We start from the raw sequence: 16,649 nt of genomic DNA, 5'->3' as shown, positions 1-16,649 counted from the left end.
TTTATTCTTTTTTTAGTTAGATTTCCATAAAAAAGTAATCTATGGTTATTATTGCCCTTTTTAGTACCCCTTTAATCAACCAACATATTCTATCAACAAAAAAGGGCCATAAAATTAAAATGTTAAGAATTGAAAACAACTAGAAATAGTTATATTATTTTCAATAGGAAAATGAAGATAACCTAAATAGTGAAGTAATAATACATTTGCAGATACATGATATTTGTTTGCAAGTTCTGTTAGACAGACTGGTTATTTAAAATTTTGCTTTATGTGCTTGCCTCAAAGCCTGATGCATAACAGATGATAAGTAAATACTGTACTAGATGGCTGGATTGATGGGGTTGAGTGAATGATTGAGTAGGTGTCATTGTGCCTGTGTGTGTGTGTGTGTGTGTGTATTAATCAGACAGTAGTATGTAATGGTGGCTGAAATTTTATTGAGAATATTTGTGGTAATTGTTTGTTCTTTGACTTCCCTTACTTTACCCAACATAATGTAATGAGTTCTTTTCCAAGCTTATTTCTGGTCAATTATTGTTTCTATTATAATTTGTGGTAGCTAGTGATCATAGCTCATTTCATTTATTGAAGATTTAAGTACCTGTACTATGCTAGAGTACAGATAATGGAAGAACAGGGCTGGAAGAATGTATGTCCACTCATGGATAGTGTTTCTTTAGCTGGGTTTAGCTTCAGTTACCAGAAAACTGTTATTAATAAACAAGGTGGATCCTTTAATTTCTCTCAGTCATAAAAGTCAGGAAGTGGGCGCTCCTGGTGTGATATGGTATTCCTGTCCCATAGTCTCAAGGATTTTCTTCCTGTTGTCCCTAGACAAGGGTCAAAGATTATAGCCAGTCATCCATGTTCCAGCAAGCAGGCTAGATAAACTAGCTGACCTTTAAGAAGTTACCTGAACGATACATAATATCCTTTGCTTTAAATACTGGTCAGATCTCTGTCTTGTAGCTCCTAGCTCCAGGGGAGGCTGAAAAAGGTAGTCTTTATTCTGTGAGACGCTGTACTTACTTAAAAGCTGGCTATTATAGTCCAGTATCAGTGGGATGAAATCACTTGAGATCTTATAATCATATTGGTTATTATCCTTTTAGAAGTACAACTAGGTAAACGTTTAAAAACTTGCCCTCTGGGGGCTGGGGATTTATCTCTGCAGCATAAGCGCCTGCCTGGCAAGCACAAGATCCTGAGTTCAGTACCCAGCACCAAAAAAAAAAAAAAAAAAAGAAGAAGAAGAAGAAGAAAGTTAAAAACTTCGCCTAGGTCTTAAATATATTACGTGACATGTTAAACATGTTCTGTTTTGTTAGGCAACACAGCACATGCCTGTAATCCCAGCACTCTGTGTGGCTGAGGCAGGAAAATCACAAGGTCAAGCCCAAGCCTGGGCAACATAGAAATCTAGCAAGACCCTGTCTTTAAAAAACAAAAAATGGGAAAAAGCATGAAATATAGCTTGGTATGAAGGCCCTCGTTCATTTCTTCCAGTACTGCTTGCCCCACTCTATTTTGAAGGATTTTGACTTGATCACTTTTTAAACATACAATAACTTTTTTCATTCTCTATTATTCACTTTGATAGTTACAAATTTTGACCTGCAACCTAGAAGGTAGCTATTTCTTTAACCACTTCACTCTTATCTCTGCAAGTCATTTTTAAAAAACTCTCTTGGTAAGATTTTCTTCTGAATGACATAGTTTTTGAGATAGCTCAAAAAGATTGGTTAGAATTCTTAATCTTTCTAAAATGTTTCCTGAAACATGGCTTGAACCCACTTCCTTGTTATCTTTTTAATTTATGGATTTAGTAGTCTCTGTATCCACACAAGATTGGTTGCTCAAGTTCCTTGCATAAAGTGGCATAATATTTTCTTATATGCATATCCTCCAGTATATTTTAAAAATCATCTCTGGGTTAGGTATAATACTTAATACAGTGTGAAAGCTACACTAGTAGTCGTTATGCTGTATGGTTTAAGGAATAATGACAACAAGGAAATGTCTGTACATGTTCAGTACAGACATTCACTCCAAAATGTATTTGTTCTATAGTGGTTGACTCTGTATATGTATGGGACTTGTGAATATGAAGAGCCAGAGACTAGTGTGGTGGTTGGCAGCAGCAGGACACTGAAAAACTTTAGAATTATGGAACATTTTGGAATTCGGATTTTCAGATTTGGGTGAACAAAGGAAAGAGAGGGAGTAACTACAAAGTGGTGAGGGTTGTTTTGGTTTTTACAGAATTGAACCCAGGACCTCATACATGCGAGGCAAGCACTATACCACTAAGCTATACTCTTAGGCCCAAAGTGGTTGGTTTTGACACTTTTTGTAGTTTTGGAATATTACTCTGTAGGGAAAATATTTTGTGTACACTTTGACATGTGGCTAACTCAAGATCAAGGACTAAACCGTTGTTTAGTTTTTTAACAGTTTTAAGGCTTGATAATATATTTAGATGGAAAGATAGAATTTATTCAGTAAATATTCAAAATGGTTTTAAGATTTCTAATGAAGTTTTTTCTTAAAAATATGAATAAGTTCAACAACATATAAGTTGTAAGACAAAAATCTTAAATTTCTACTGCTTAAACTTTGCATTCTAGAAAGTAACGTACATGTGGTACCTTCCCCTCAAAAAAAAAAAAATCTTAGCAAAAATAAGACCTTAAAATAGTTTTGTGATTTTTTTTAGTTTCACAAAATATTTCTTTTTTTCCTCTTAAGTCTCCTTATGAGTTTACTGCAAATGTTTTCTTATTGTAGCTGTTGCTATAGGGTTAAAAAAAAAAAAGTGCTACACTGTAGCATAAGAAAGCAGTTAAGCTGTTTGGAATTGTTTACTTGGTAAAACCAGGGTTAGTCAGCAGAGGCAGTACACCAGATTTCCTTGTGGCTTTTAGTGGAAAATGTTAAAAGCACACTCATTTTTCAGTTATAGAATTTTTCAGTTTGATTTGAATTAGTCACAGAACTGGCATAAACCTTCTAATTGTGAAGACTGTCCAAATGCACTGTTTTTTTCTTCTGCTAGAGGAAGTTACATCCTGAGCAGCTCTCTGGTAAGTGTAACATGTGAGCATTACTAGGCTTTTCATCCTGCCGGTCTGCAGTCTTTGCTCTTCAGATTGTTGCTCAGTTGGAATGCTTCTGTGGGGCCCATTCAGAGGTTCTACAGATATTTTTTAAGGACCTATTCCTTTGGAGGTGTTTATTACTGGCATTTTTGAAGATTGAGGAACAGGAAAGCATCTGAAATCAACTAAAAAGGATAACTGTAGCGGTTTTTACTGTGGAAGGAAACTATATTGGCACAGAGGCAGATGACTGAAAAAAGTAGTTGGCTCAAAGAAGATGCACAGTCTACTATTTTTTCTTCTGAATGAAGACTATTTAATGGAAACTGTATTTGTGTGAAGATCAAAGGAAACACTGGAATGATAAACTACTGGGGTTTTTTTTCTCCCCCTCTTCTTTCTCTTTTAAAAATGAAAACCCTGAAGCAGTAATTTGAGCTGAAATGCTTTCTACTTCCCTTGCAGCCTGCTTGTTGTATTAGGATTCTTCATTATCACCATTTCTGCTTGGTGCCTGTGTCCTTTTGCTGGAGCAGCCACAGACCACTGCCTGATGGAGAAAGAATGAAAGCTGTGCCTTGCTTATGCTATGGATGGGAATAAAGCTCTCTGTGTTTCTTCTATTATGTGGGAAATCTGGATTAATCAAGCTGTGTTCCTGTACCAAGAGTCCCATTGTCTTTTGTGGTCTGACTCATCACGTGTAAATGTACTGCAGCCTTGCTATTAACGCAGAGTGCTTTTCATTTTTTCTTTCCCAAACACAGAAAGAATTGTTAACCTCTGAGCGTCATTTTAAAATTTGTGTGGAGCTCTAGATGTTTTATTCCTCCCTGGGAAATATCATTAAATCAATGAAGCTGAAGAAATGAAGACAATTTAGAAGTGGAAATAGAATAGTGAGATTTTTTTTTTTTCCAGTTGTCAGCCAGCCAGCCTACTGGTAACTATATGACCTTGCAGACAAGAGTGGATATAGCTGTGATCGTCTCTGCAGCAGCAGTTATTTCTCATTTCATTCTTTGTAGTTAGTGTTGTTTCACTAAAAATACTGATTGTTTTGTACGGTAAATTTCAAAGAGAGAGCAATACACTATTTTGGTAGGTAGGAAAAATATTTGTAAATAAGCTCATTGTTTTAATGACTGACATGCTGATGTTTAAGCTTTGTTAAGTGTTGCAGTAACCTAACAGAAGATACTAGAATTTTGTTGTTTTTATGAAGTTAAAATTATATATCATGATTTTAAACTTCAGTTTCTCTAATAGTACTAACTTTAAAAAATCAGCTGTACTGCTCAGAGAATGTTAAGTGTTGTGCAGAAGAGGAAGAAAAACTACTTGTACAACTGTGACTTTTATTATATAGCTTGGAATTTAATGTTTTAAAAGAGCGAATGAGTCGAGTGTGTATTGTTGTTTTGGAGGAGGTAGAAGATGAATCTCCTGCATTCATTTCTAAATTGCCACAGGAAAATCAGTCCCTACTTTCTCCACCTCCACCTCCTGGAAGTGTATTGGTAAGATATGAGAGTTTATGTTTTCAATATTCTACTAATTCAATATTCTACTATGGGAGTATAAGTTTTATTTTTTAAGAATAAACATGAGCTAGTTTTCACTAGTGCCATTTAAAAACCCAGGTTAAAGCACCATGTGCCAGTGTGATGCAATATCATTTGTGTATAAAATGAATACATTTCTGATTTTTACTTTTTCAAATGCTTTGATAACATTTTGGACTTTAGTGTCTTTATCTCTTAAAAAGACTTTAAAAATGAGCTAAGAAATGTTATGGCAACCATGTTTCTATTTTCATTTTGTGGTTTTAGATCTGATATGACAAGAATCAGGAACTCTGCATGTTTTCGGAAAGGTTTACTATTACCAGCAACACCCGGAACACTGCTTCTTCTATAAAGAATTTCATTTTATTTACATGCAAGACTTTATATGAATAAGACTCAAACCCTAGCCTTACTTTTAATGCTGTTGTCAGCTGTCTCCTTATTTGAGTAGTATAATATGATACCTTAGAAAGACTGTGTTGTTGATTAGGAAATTATATTTAGAAATGCATGTGTTTGTCTTTTAATGTTATTCATGTATACAATTTTTTTCTTTTAATAGTTATTTTCATTAACTTTGTTGAGATTTATATATTTATACATATATTACTAGCCAGCCCATGTATGTTATTTTCTTGTCCCAAACAGACATTTTTCAAGAGGACCTTCTTTTATGGTCAGCATGGGCTAGGAGTTGACAAATTCTGTTCTACAAGTAGATACTAAAACTTACGTTTGGAAGTCTTTATCACAGATAGACAAGAATTTTCCACTTAAAAGAAATAAAATCAGATTGTCTTCATATACTACTAAATTTTACTCACTAAATTGTTACATACTGTTTTTTTTTTTACTCAACCCTTTTCCCTTCCCCCTAAAGATAAATCCTCTACTTGGTTTACACTGTATAGTTTCATGAAATTTAAGATTTATGTCAAAACGTATTCCTTCAAGGAAAAAATTTTTTTAGCCATAAAAGCTGTATGGAAATTTTTTTATAATTATTCATGGTCGCAAGGCTAATGTTTTTATTATTCTCTCATATTTTAGCCATCACTGGTGCAAGCTATATTTAACGGAGATCCTGATGAAGTTCGAGCACTAATATTTAAGAAAGAAGATGTTAACTTTCAGGTAAAAGAGTTAAATCACTAATACAGCCTTTATAAGCCTACCTTTTAGAAACTCTTTCCTAGAGTTGTGATTTTTGTTAAAAAGACATAAATTCTTCAAGTGAGAGGAGAAGACTTTTGAGGCAAAAAGGAAGTATTGGATATGTATTCAAGGTAAAAGCACAAGAGTATTAGAAGGCACTCACAATCTTTTTTTTTCCACCCAGCTTTTTTGCTTTGAAATTTTTCGTACACAGAAATACTGAAAATTATTTTCAACACATACATACCTTTCACTTGGTTCAGCATGAACATTTTACCACTTGTATTTATTATCTTATACAAACATTTTATGTATGTATTCCTCTCTCTGTTTTCTGAACTTTATTTGAAAATAAATTGCAGAAATCATGATAATATTTCATTGTGTGCATTTAAGATGAGAGTTCATTTTTGTGAACTTGAAATTTCCTTGTGAACTTGAAATTTCCATTACATTAACTGTATATCTAACTTGAGTATGAGGTCCAATTTGCTTTCTGTAAATAATCATTACATTTTACAAAAACTTGCAATTAATTTTTGCCCGATTCAAGTTTATATTTAGATATAGAAGCATGCATATAACTGAGGATTTGTTTATTTTAAATGAGATCTTGTTGCTTTACCTCATTTGGATATCCTGGCAAGTCTACTTTTCTTAGGACAGAAAATAAATGTAGGGTACAGATTTATGAAAACGGAGGAAAATGGGCTTTCTGTTGTTTAGTTAACTCTTAGAATTTTTGTTGTTTTGCTTTAATAGTACTAACAGATCTCATTTTAATTTTGGTGAGAAAATTTAAGCCAAAATCTTATTTATCATGCCTAATTTCTCATTCATTACAAAACTTATTATACCTAACTTTGCTTTTCTGCTAGATTTAGTAAAAAATGTCTTAAACTTTAAAAGAAAAATTCATCTTATTTTGAACATCTGTTGATTCACCAGTGAACTTTCTGGAATGTACCTCTTTGACAATTGTTTTCAATGATACCATGGGTTAACTGTTTGAAAATAATATGCAACTGTTTAAAACTTAGCTTTGTCAAGTTTTGTTGTTGTTATTGTTTTATGCATTTTAGGATTGATATATGTTCATCTTTGCTTCTCTACTGTTGAGTGGTTTTATAATTTTAGATTAGTTTGAATTACTCTAGTTTGAATTTCGTGGGCCTGTAAAAAGTGTCTTTTGAAATAACGAATTGATTTTTAACATAATTGTAATTTTACTAATATGAATATAACTATGCATTTGATACCTTTCTTTTTATTATAGGAGGTAGAGAATATGATTTTACTGTAAATCATGTGTTTTACATTAGGAGGCATACCTAATTGATTTTTTAGCAAAACAGTAATTTTTAAAGTTATACATGCATATCATTTGGTGTCTTTTATTGTAGGATATAGAAAATATGATTTCACTACAAATCATAAATTTTAAATTAGGAGACTTTTGAATATCTGACTAAATGGATGCTTCTTGCTTGTATAATAATTTAACCTAGAAAAAGGTGATTAGTTAACACAGCAGTGTCAGAGCTCTGAAAGATCTTCTAAGAATCTTGTTTTTCTCTTCATACCTACATCATGAATTTAAGACAAATAAACAGAAGGTAAAGGGGATTATCATTTCCTTGTTTTTGTTTTGTTACTTGTTTTTAAGCTAAAGAAAAATATCTTTTCAGAATCCCTAGAAAATTTTCCCCTATGATTTCTTTGGTTACAGAACCACTCTTCATCCATCTACAAGTAGATTAGGTTTAGTTCAGTCCTGGTTCTTTGTCTGCTTCATCCCCTGGGGCAGGATTAGAGGTTCATCTTCATTGAGTATATTGCCATATCTGAAGTAAATTGAAATTTTTATGGGAAGAAAGGCAAATTATTTGAGAAAGTAGTAGTTTACATTAACAGTAGATTATTAGTGCCTGAAAGCAGTTGAAGTAGCAAACTTTTAGAGATAGGAAATAAGCATTACATATCAAAAAGGGGAGACACAATAAAAATTTTTGTGATGTTTTGATGTAAAGAACATTTGGTATATAAATTGAATGTTTTGCCATGTTAGTTGTACAACTTAAGTAAGCCCTTTCTTCTTTAGGGCTCTTTTTTTTCCTGTGTAACATGTGGGGTTACATTAATGATCTTCATGATTTTTCCCCACCCTAAATTTAGGATGTTTCAAGAATTCTTAAATGACTTTGAATGACTTTTGCTTTTATCTGGAAGTTTTTGTTTTCCTTGGTTTATATGGCCAAGATAATTAGTAAAGGTCTCTTCTTGGGACTTAATAGAACATGATGCCATGTGGAACCCAAATAATTTAATATGAAATATCAGTGCTTCCATATTTTATAGGAAAGGTCTAACTCCGTAAAAAATTATTTTCTATGGGAATTTTTTTTACCCAGAGTGATAAAAATTGGTATTAATTGGTATTCTGAAACAGACATATTCATGAGCCTTTTAAACTCATCCAGCAGTCTTGTAAAGTTAGTAAGATAACATTTCCATTCCATCAATGGATGACAAAACTAAGACAAAGATTAAACATTTACAGGACCAATAGATATAGCAGAATAGAAATTTAAACCTTTATTAAACTTGATGGTAACAGGAAATCAAGCATATTATTGAAAGAGAAATATTTTTCTCTTTCATATACCATATTTTTCTCAACACATACCATTAGCAAGGATATTCAAAAACAGAATTATTCCCCCATAGTTACATGCATACCCTGTGGATGCCTGCCTTTTAAGCAGTGACACAAATATGATACCAAATTACTAGTATAATTAAATTTTATACCAAATAATTAAATATTAGCATCACAAAGAAGGAAATACACAGCTTCATCTAGAGCCATATATTTTCCTCCCAAATCCATTTTCTTTCAAGAGGAAAAAGAAAAAGAAGCAGGAAAACTACAACAAAATTTCAGAACACATCAGTTAGACGGCAACAGTGTTACATGCATTGCTCATTGTCATCCCCACATCATTGAGCCAGAGCATAAGACATCTGCGTTCAGTGGTCTGAACAATACCAACACAAATCTTTCTCTTCAGTGAACTTAGAGAAATCAGTAATATAACTGTCTTAACTTTTTTATATACGTACACGCATATTGTTTCTTTCAGCTTCCCACACTGAGACGATAGAATGTTTACACATGTGTTTCTTACTTATTTCCATAATGAATGTGGTCTCAAGTTGCATCCATTTACCTATAAATACTGCACTTTATCCTTCTTTGTGGCTGAGTAGTATTCCATTGTATTTTAAAAACCCACATCTTTTTTATCCATTTCTGAGTTGATGGGCATTTAAGTTGTTTCCAGGATCTGGCTATTACAGATTTTGCTGCTATAAACATGGGTGCACATGTATCACTGTGGTATGATAATTTTAATTCTTTTAAGAAGATACCCAGAAGATTAACAGCTGGATCAAATGGGACCTATAGTCCTAGTTTTTTAGGGAATTTCCACAGTGGTTGTACCAGTCTACATTCCCACCAATAGTGGAGAAAGATCCTTTTTCCTTACAGCCCCTCCAGTATTTGTTATTTCTTGATTTCTTGATAGTAGCCATTCTTTCTAGGATGAGGTAAAATCTCAGTTTTGTTTTAATTTGCATCTCTCAAATCACCAGTGATGTTGAACGCTTTTTCACATATTTATTTGCTGCTCATATTTTTTCATCTGAGAAATGTATTCATCTTAGATGCCCATTTTTTGATTGAGTCTTTAAAACTGGGAGGATTGGTTTTTTTGTTTGTTTTTTTCTTAGTTCTTTATATGTTAGATAGTAATTCTTTTAGGAACAGCAGATAAACCTTTATTCCCAGGTTCTGGGTTGTCTCTTCACTTTGTTGGTGTTTTCTCTTGTTCTGCCAAAGTTTTTCAGTAGGGTGAGATCCCAGTTGTTGGCTCTTTGTGATAATTTCTGTGCAATTCTGGGGTTTTGTTCATAAAGTCTTTGCCTATACCATTGTCTTCAAGAGTTTTACCTACTCTTTTAGCATATATAATTCTGTTTTAATATTAAGATCTTTGATCCATTCTGATTTTAGTTTAGTACGTGGTCAAAGATATGAGTCCAGTTTTAATCTTCATCATGTGTAGAGCCAGTTTTTCCAGCACCATTTACTAGAGTTTCTTTCAGTGAATGTGTTTAGCACCTTTGTCAAAGACAAGATGGCTTAGGCTGTCTGCAGTTTCAGCATTTTCTAATCTGTTCCATTGATAGATATATATATATATATATATATATATATATATATATATATTTTTTTTTTTTTTTTTTTTTTTGTCAGTTTTTACCACAATAGCTTTCTAGGATAATTTCAAGTCAGGAATTGTGATGCCCCCCTGTCTTGTCTTTATTGCCCAGGATTGCCTTTGTATTCTAGGTCTCTTAGGTTACAGGTAAATTTTAAGATTGTTTTTTCTAATTCTGTGAGTTATGCTGTTAGAATTTTCATAGGGATTGCACTAAATCTGTATAACAGTTTCGAAAGTATGGCCATTGTCACTATGTTGGTTCTTCTTACCTCAGAGCATGGGATATCTCTCCATTTTGTAATAGCCTCTTCAGTCTCCTTTTTCAGAGTACTATGGTTTTCAATGTAGATAGATGTCTTTTACATCTTTTGTTAGATTGATTCCTGGGTATTTCATTTTTGGGGATGCTATTATGAAAGATATTGTTTCCTTGATTTCTCTCTCTGAGTTTGTTATTTGTGTACAGGAAGCCTACTGATTTTTGAGTGTTGACTTTGTAACCAGCTACATTACTGAATTGGCTTATTAAATCTAGAAGTCTTGTGGTAAGTTTTTGGGTCATCTAAATATAGTATCATGTCAGCTGCAAATAATAGTAGTTTAACTTCTTCCTTTCCTACCTTTATTCCTTTTATTTTTTCCTCTTGTCTCATTGCTCTGGCTAAAGTTTCCAGGACTACATTGAGTAAAAGTGAAGACAGTGGACATCCTTTTCTTGTTCCTGATTATAGAGAAAAAGCCATCAGTTTTTGTCCATTCAGTATGATACTGGCTATTAGTTTGTCATAGATGGCTTTTATTGATAGAGATACAGACGTGTATTTCAGTTGTCTGTAGAGTTTTTATCATGAGTAAGTGCTAGACTTTGTCAAAAGCTTTTTCTGCATCTATTGAGATGATCATATGATTTTTGTTCGTGGTTTTATTAATATGATGTATTACATTTAAGGATATACCTATGCTGACCCATCCCTGCATCCCTAGGATGAATTCCACTTGATCATGGTGTACATTCATCTTGGTTTACTACAGTCTGTTTGCCAGGATTTTATTGAAGATTTTTTTCACCAATGTTCATTAGGAAGATTGGCCTCTTTGTTAGTTGGGTCTACCTCTGCTTTTGGTTTGGTATCAGGGTAATGCTTGCTTCCAGGAATGAATGAATTTGAAAGTATTGCTGCCCTTTCAGTTTTCTTACAGTTTGAGAAGTAGTGGTGTTAGGTCTTCTCTAAATTTCTTCTGAATCCATCAGGGCCTGGGCTTTTCTTTAAATTACATTTTTTATTTCATTTATTGATACTGGGTTATTTAGGATTTTTGTATCTTCTTTTTTTTTTTATTTTTGTATCTTCTTGATTCAGCTTTGGTAATTCATATTAGGATCCTCCTATCTGTCCATTTTTTCTGTGTTTGCCATCATTAAAATACAAGCTTTAAAGTATATATAGATGATTTTCTGGATTTCTACAGGATCTGCTATGATTTCACCCTTTTCATTCCTAATTTTGTAGATTTGAGTCTTTTCTTTCTGTTTTTTTGATAAGGTTAGGTAAGGAGTTTTCAATTTTAGTCGCCAATGTGTTAATTTCTGCTCAGGTCTTTTTAATTTACTCCCTTGTATGAGCTTTTAATTTAGCCTGCTCTCCCTTTTTCTAGAAGTTTGAGGTTCACAATTAAGTTGTCATATGCACTTGTACTGTTTTCCTGATATGAGTATTTACTGCTGTAAATTTCCTTCTTAAGACTGCTTTCACAGGTTCCCATATGTTGTACTGTCATTAACATTCAACTGTCAAAACTTTCTAATTTTTAATTTTGTCTGTTATCAATTGGTTATTCAGTAGGTCGCTATTTAATTACCGTGTGTTTATGAAATTCTTGTTTTCCTTTTGCATAGATTTCCAATTTTATTGCACTGTGGTCTGATGGTATGCATGGGACAATTTCAGTTCCTTTGCATTTATTTAAGCCTATTATATGAGCCAGTATGTGGACTATTTTGGAGAACGTTCCATGTGCAGCTGAGAAGAATGTGTTTTCTGATGTTATGAGGTAAAACACTACAGATGTCTACTGGGTCCATTTGTTCAAAAGTTTGATTTAGTTCTAATTGATTTTTTTATCCATCTGATCTGTCTTTTTGTGACAGTTGGGTATTGAGGTCTCCCAGTACTATTGTATTAGGGCTTATTTGATTTTTCATGTCAGTTAGTAATTGTTTTATACAGTAGAGTACAGTGGTATTTGTTGTATATTTATTTATTTATTTTTTGTGACAGGGCATCACAATGCAGTTCAGGTTGGCCTTCAGCTTACTTTGTAACCCATGCTGGCCTTGAACTCACAGCAATCCTCGTGCCTTAGCTTCCTAAGTGCTGGGATTACAGGCCTGAGCTACAATGCCCAGATGCAAATAAATTTGTGACTATTATCTCTTCCTCTTGTGTTACTCCTTTTACAAGGATTTAGTGACCTTGTTTATCTCAATCAGTCTTGGCCTGAAATTCACTTTGTTTCAAATAGAATAGCAATCCTTTTTTCTGGGTTCTGTCACATGGGGTATTGTTTTCCATCCTTTGATTTTCAGTCTGTGAATTTCTTTTGAAATAATGTATCTTGTTTGCAGCATATTGTGAATCTTCTTGATTCATTCTGTCAGTCTGTGTCTTTTGATTGGTGAATTGAGACCATAAACATTGATGGTTGTCACTGATATTATTAACTTATTATCCTTGTCATGTTATTTTCCTGTTGTTTGCTCCTCCTTTTTTTTCTCTGTCTCTCTAATTGTTTGCCTTCCCTGGTGGATTTCTTCTGTTGAGGTTCTTGGAGCTGTATAGTCCTTATTATCTTTTCTAGATTGTCCTTCACATTATTTTGGAGTATTGGTTTGGTGGTCATAAATTTCCTCATATGTCCTCTGCCATGGAAGCATCTTATTTTTCTATCAATTTTGAAAGATAGTTTTGTGAAGTACATCAATCTGGGTTGAAAGTTGTTTTCCTTTAGAACTTGGAGTACTTCACACTAACTTCTCCTTGACTTCAGAGTTTATGCTGGAAGTCAGCTGTGATTCTGATGGGCTTTCCTTTATAGGTGATTTGTTTCTTTCCTCTTAACAGCTTTTAGGATTCTATTCTTGTGTTAAATTTCTGGAATCTTGACTATGGTATACCTGGCTATCTTTTTTTTTTTTTTTTTTTTTTTTTTTGATAACTGCTAATTGGAGTTCTATATACCTCATGTATCTGAATGTCAGATTCTTTTTCTTTACCAGGAAAGTTTTCTGTCATGGTATCTGTCAACATTGTTGTGATGTCATTTGTGGTATCTCCTGCTTGTTCATTGAGTCCAGTTAATCTTAAATTATTTGTCTTTATCTCATCTAGCAACTGCTGTATTGATTTCTTGTCCTTTGCGATTTTTGAGAAATCTTTCTTTTCCTAGTTGCTTCTTAAGTATCTGAGATCCTGTCTTCACATTGACCTAATCTGCTTCAAATACTTTAAGTGGAGTTTTTATTCTCCTGGATAACTGCTTGAATCTGCTTTATGGATTCCATTTCTTTCCTATGCTGATCTTCATAATGTTCTTAAACTCATCTTTTTTTTTTTTTTTTTTTTTTTTTTTTGGTCTATGTCTGCTCTGACATTGCTAAGCATGGTGTATATTTTGGTAATCTCTGTAGTTATCTGAGAGATTATTTCTAATTTCCTTTTTTCCAGAACCTCATTCAGTTACTTTGTTATTTCCATTTTGGAGAGACCTGGTGGGTGGCTTTCGAATTTTCCTACCTCATTACCCCCTCGGATTGCCTTTGGTGAACTGGATGTCTGAGGTTGCATTTTGCTTAAGTTTCCTCTCATTTTATAGTCTCTTTTCTTTTTTTTTAAAGTTTAATTCCTGGAGTGATGCTTGTAAATTGCCTATGATGGGTTGCTTTATTGCTAGCATTTAGGACTCTTAGTTGATGATTACTTCTCTGAGGTATCTTCCAGGTGTAGATGGTTTTTGTGTTTTGAGTATGTTGAAAGATATGACCTCTGCAGTTTGTTGGAGATGAGAAGTTGTTGCCTGTTTGGCCTAGTCTCTGTTTCTTTGGCACTGTGCCACCCTATTGTCTGTGACCCTTAATTAATCTCAGTCATGGAATACCAGGACCAACAGCTGTTTAGAACAATTATGTCAATTTTGTCTGTAGTGATACCAGTAGGATCAGACACCCCCTAAAAAACAAATTGAGCTAACCCTTAATTTTCAGCTTTTCACCTTATGAACTACAATTGTGATTATATAACAAAATGTAAAACCAGATAATTACATGCAATATATAATACTGTAATATCTCTCGATTTTGCCCTTGGAGTTAAAATTTAAAATGGATTAAGGAGAAAACAGAGAAGTGGAAGAAGAGAAAGAGATTAGAAGGAAGGTTGAAGAACAAAGAGAGATCATGCCAACTTGGGGTTACTGGTGCAGAAAACTGAAGGGGAAGAGGTAAAAGTAAGAACAGAACAGAACCACACCACAATGAGGTTAGGAACCACTTTCACACTCATATAAAAATAATGAAGGAGAAAGAGAAAAGAAAAAAAGACGAACATAAAAACAAAAAAAGAAAAGAAAAACAAACAGTCCACTTGCAGGTTTTTCTCTGGTTTCACTAGTTATCAACCTGTGAAGACAGAGTCCTAAATCAAGCCAGTCTATTCCAGCAAACTAGCAGTTCCTTTATGGCAGAATAGTGGGTAATCTCAGTAGGCCTACCTGAGACCAGTCCAACCATTTTCCACCAGACTGCACCCTGGTCGGAGCTGTTAAACACAGCCGGCAGCAGTTCTGGGTTCTGAGCTCAGCCAACCCATCTCCAAAATGGCTCCCAGCTAATAGCACTCTCTGCGCAGGAGGACTGAGTCCTTTGCACACACTACCAGGCAGTGCAGTTCTCCATGTCTGCTGTTCTCTTCCACTCTAGCCTTTCTCGGCAGAGGCCTCCGGGGTCACCAGCTGTCACGACTGGGTGTCCCCAGGTATGAACAGCTCCTTTCACACAGTGAGTCCCATTTCAGGTGCCACAGGTTACCACCTTTTTCTTCGTTGAAGTTTTTCTTTTCACTCTCTTTATGAGCTTCATTTCGCACTTCAGAGTCTTCCTAGTTCCAAGGGACCCACTTCTTTCCTTTCTTGTCTTCCTTACAATGCTATCAGCGCCATTTTTTGGATGAAAAGACACCTCATTCCAAGTAATATTACACTAGGGTCAATTGAAATGCAGCCAAAACTATTTATACTTTTTAAACAAGGAAAAGCTTAGATTATGACTGACTCTTTTTTAAATCCAAAAAAATTAACATAAGGATGGCACAGGTTTTGGCTATAACTTGCTGGTTTTGAAAATGCTTTATCCCTTAATTTTTTAGAAGTGTTTTGTTACAGAAATGATGTTGATTTACTTTGTCAAATGAAGTGCTCAGTAAGTGTGTGTGTGTGTGTGTGTGTGTGTGTATGTATGTATGTATGTATCCAGCAGATCAGTATTATTGCAGTAATAATATTGTCAGTTAATAAGTCAATATAAAGTAGTAAACCATAAATTTCCATCAGTTCCGTGAAGGTCATCCTACCCTATATTACATATATATTCTCTAGGCTTTTCTGGCATTAACACTAAGTTATTTAACCTTCAGTAAATATTTCCTGGAAGCCACATGTCATTTCTGCTATGTGTCAGTACCAAGTTTTTGATGTTTCTGACCTTAAAAACCTTCACTGATTATTTGAGGTTGTGTACACTTTTTCCTAAAACCAGGAGTGTATATTAGGATGATCTTTTCCTATAGCTATGCACAGGACAAATTGGAGTCTCTAACCTCTCAGTCTTAACCTCAGGTATATTCATCTGATGCCCAACTGGCTTATATAGAACATGGAATGGAAGGTGAGAATGGAAAAACTAACTCAGCTTCCATGCAGGGGAAAAATTCCATCTCTTGCCTAGAGATGACACCTTCTAAAGTAGAATCATTGCTTCTAGATTCCAGCTTCATTTAATTTTTCACCAGTGTTCAATTTTCCCACAAGAGCCAATAAATAGAGTATATCTTCTATCATTGTGATTAAATAGCTTATACAGTGATAGGAAGCAAAGATATATTGTCCACTGGAACTAGCATTTTTTTGTTGTTGTTTGTTTCTGTTTTGAGGATACAAAGCATATAAAATTAATCTTTATTTTTGAAAATGTGACATTGAAAAAATACTAAAAGAGAATTTCTCATATGTTAAATCAGGTCAGTTTTAATAGTGGTTTTATGTATGAATATTCCAGAATTTCTGTAATGAACAGATTGTTTTAAAATTAGAAAAGGGGAAATAAAAAATTTAAAATACCTCTCATTTTTTGATGAGATTAAACAGACTACAAACTGAGTCTTTTGAGATGACATGGTTGCAGTGGAAGAGCCCTTCTGTACCAACAGGTGTAGTTTGATCAACCCATGCAGGCCACTTCAGTTCATGATGAACCTTAAAGACAG

The 16,649-nt window shown here is 33.9% G+C and overlaps 1 protein-coding gene across 9 annotated transcripts in view; it reads left to right on the top strand.

Annotated features, from left to right (window-relative positions):
• Window positions 1–16,649, top strand: part of Ankrd28 (ankyrin repeat domain 28) — a 207,763-nt gene that overhangs the window by 59,380 nt on the left and 131,734 nt on the right. For 4 of the 9 annotated variants that reach the window (XM_005008303.4, XM_013143904.3, XM_023561753.2 and 1 more), the window contains one exon: window positions 5,720–5,803. The exons of 2 other annotated variants lie outside the window; for them this stretch is intronic. In XM_005008303.4, the coding sequence (XP_005008360.2) occupies window positions 5,720–5,803 (84 nt within the window). Of the gene's footprint in view, window positions 1–3,076; window positions 4,622–5,719; window positions 5,804–16,649 lie in introns of those variants that run through there. 3 more of the 9 variants (XM_013143902.3, XM_013143905.3, XM_063256970.1) reach the window with 3 other exon arrangements.

This window comes from Cavia porcellus, unplaced genomic scaffold (assembly GCF_034190915.1).
Source record: "Cavia porcellus strain 051 isolate PalLab524CR breed Dunkin Hartley unplaced genomic scaffold, mCavPor4.1 scaffold_10, whole genome shotgun sequence".
NCBI lineage: Eukaryota > Metazoa > Chordata > Mammalia > Rodentia > Caviidae > Cavia > Cavia porcellus.
Note: the sequence above shows the minus strand (reverse complement) of the source record. Positions and strands in the feature narration are given on the sequence as shown.